General features: G+C 65.2%; 1 protein-coding gene across 1 annotated transcript in view; it reads left to right on the forward strand.

The window, feature by feature from the left end:
* Positions 1-293, forward strand: part of RALGDS (ral guanine nucleotide dissociation stimulator) — a gene marked incomplete at its 5' end in the record, with an annotated part of 4,573 nt that overhangs the window by 2,890 nt on the left and 1,390 nt on the right. The window contains 1 exon segment of the mRNA XM_009701038.1: positions 86-286. Coding sequence (XP_009699340.1) covers positions 86-286 — 201 coding nt within the window.

Below are 293 nucleotides of genomic sequence, written 5' to 3' on the forward strand. Positions count from 1 at the left end.
CTCTGCCTCCCGCGCCCTGCCGGCATGGTGCTCGCCGCAGCCGTGGCAGCACAGAGAGCTCAAACCCTCATCTCTCCCCTTCCAGCTACGGTCTGTCGTGCGAGATTGAGCCGCTGTCCGAGTCGGCCAGCAACACGTTGAAGGCGAAGAAAAACACGGGCATCATCAAGCGATGGAGCGAGTGAGTCTGCTGGTCGCTAGCGGGATGCGGGATGGAGGTGGGGTCCGGCACGGGGCATCTCTGGCTGAGCGTTGCAGGGGACCAGGCTGGGGTGGCCACTGTCCTGCCAGCC

This window comes from Cariama cristata, unplaced genomic scaffold (assembly GCF_000690535.1).
Source record: "Cariama cristata isolate BGI_N322 unplaced genomic scaffold, ASM69053v1 scaffold8200, whole genome shotgun sequence".
Classification (NCBI taxonomy): Eukaryota; Metazoa; Chordata; class Aves; order Cariamiformes; family Cariamidae; genus Cariama; species Cariama cristata.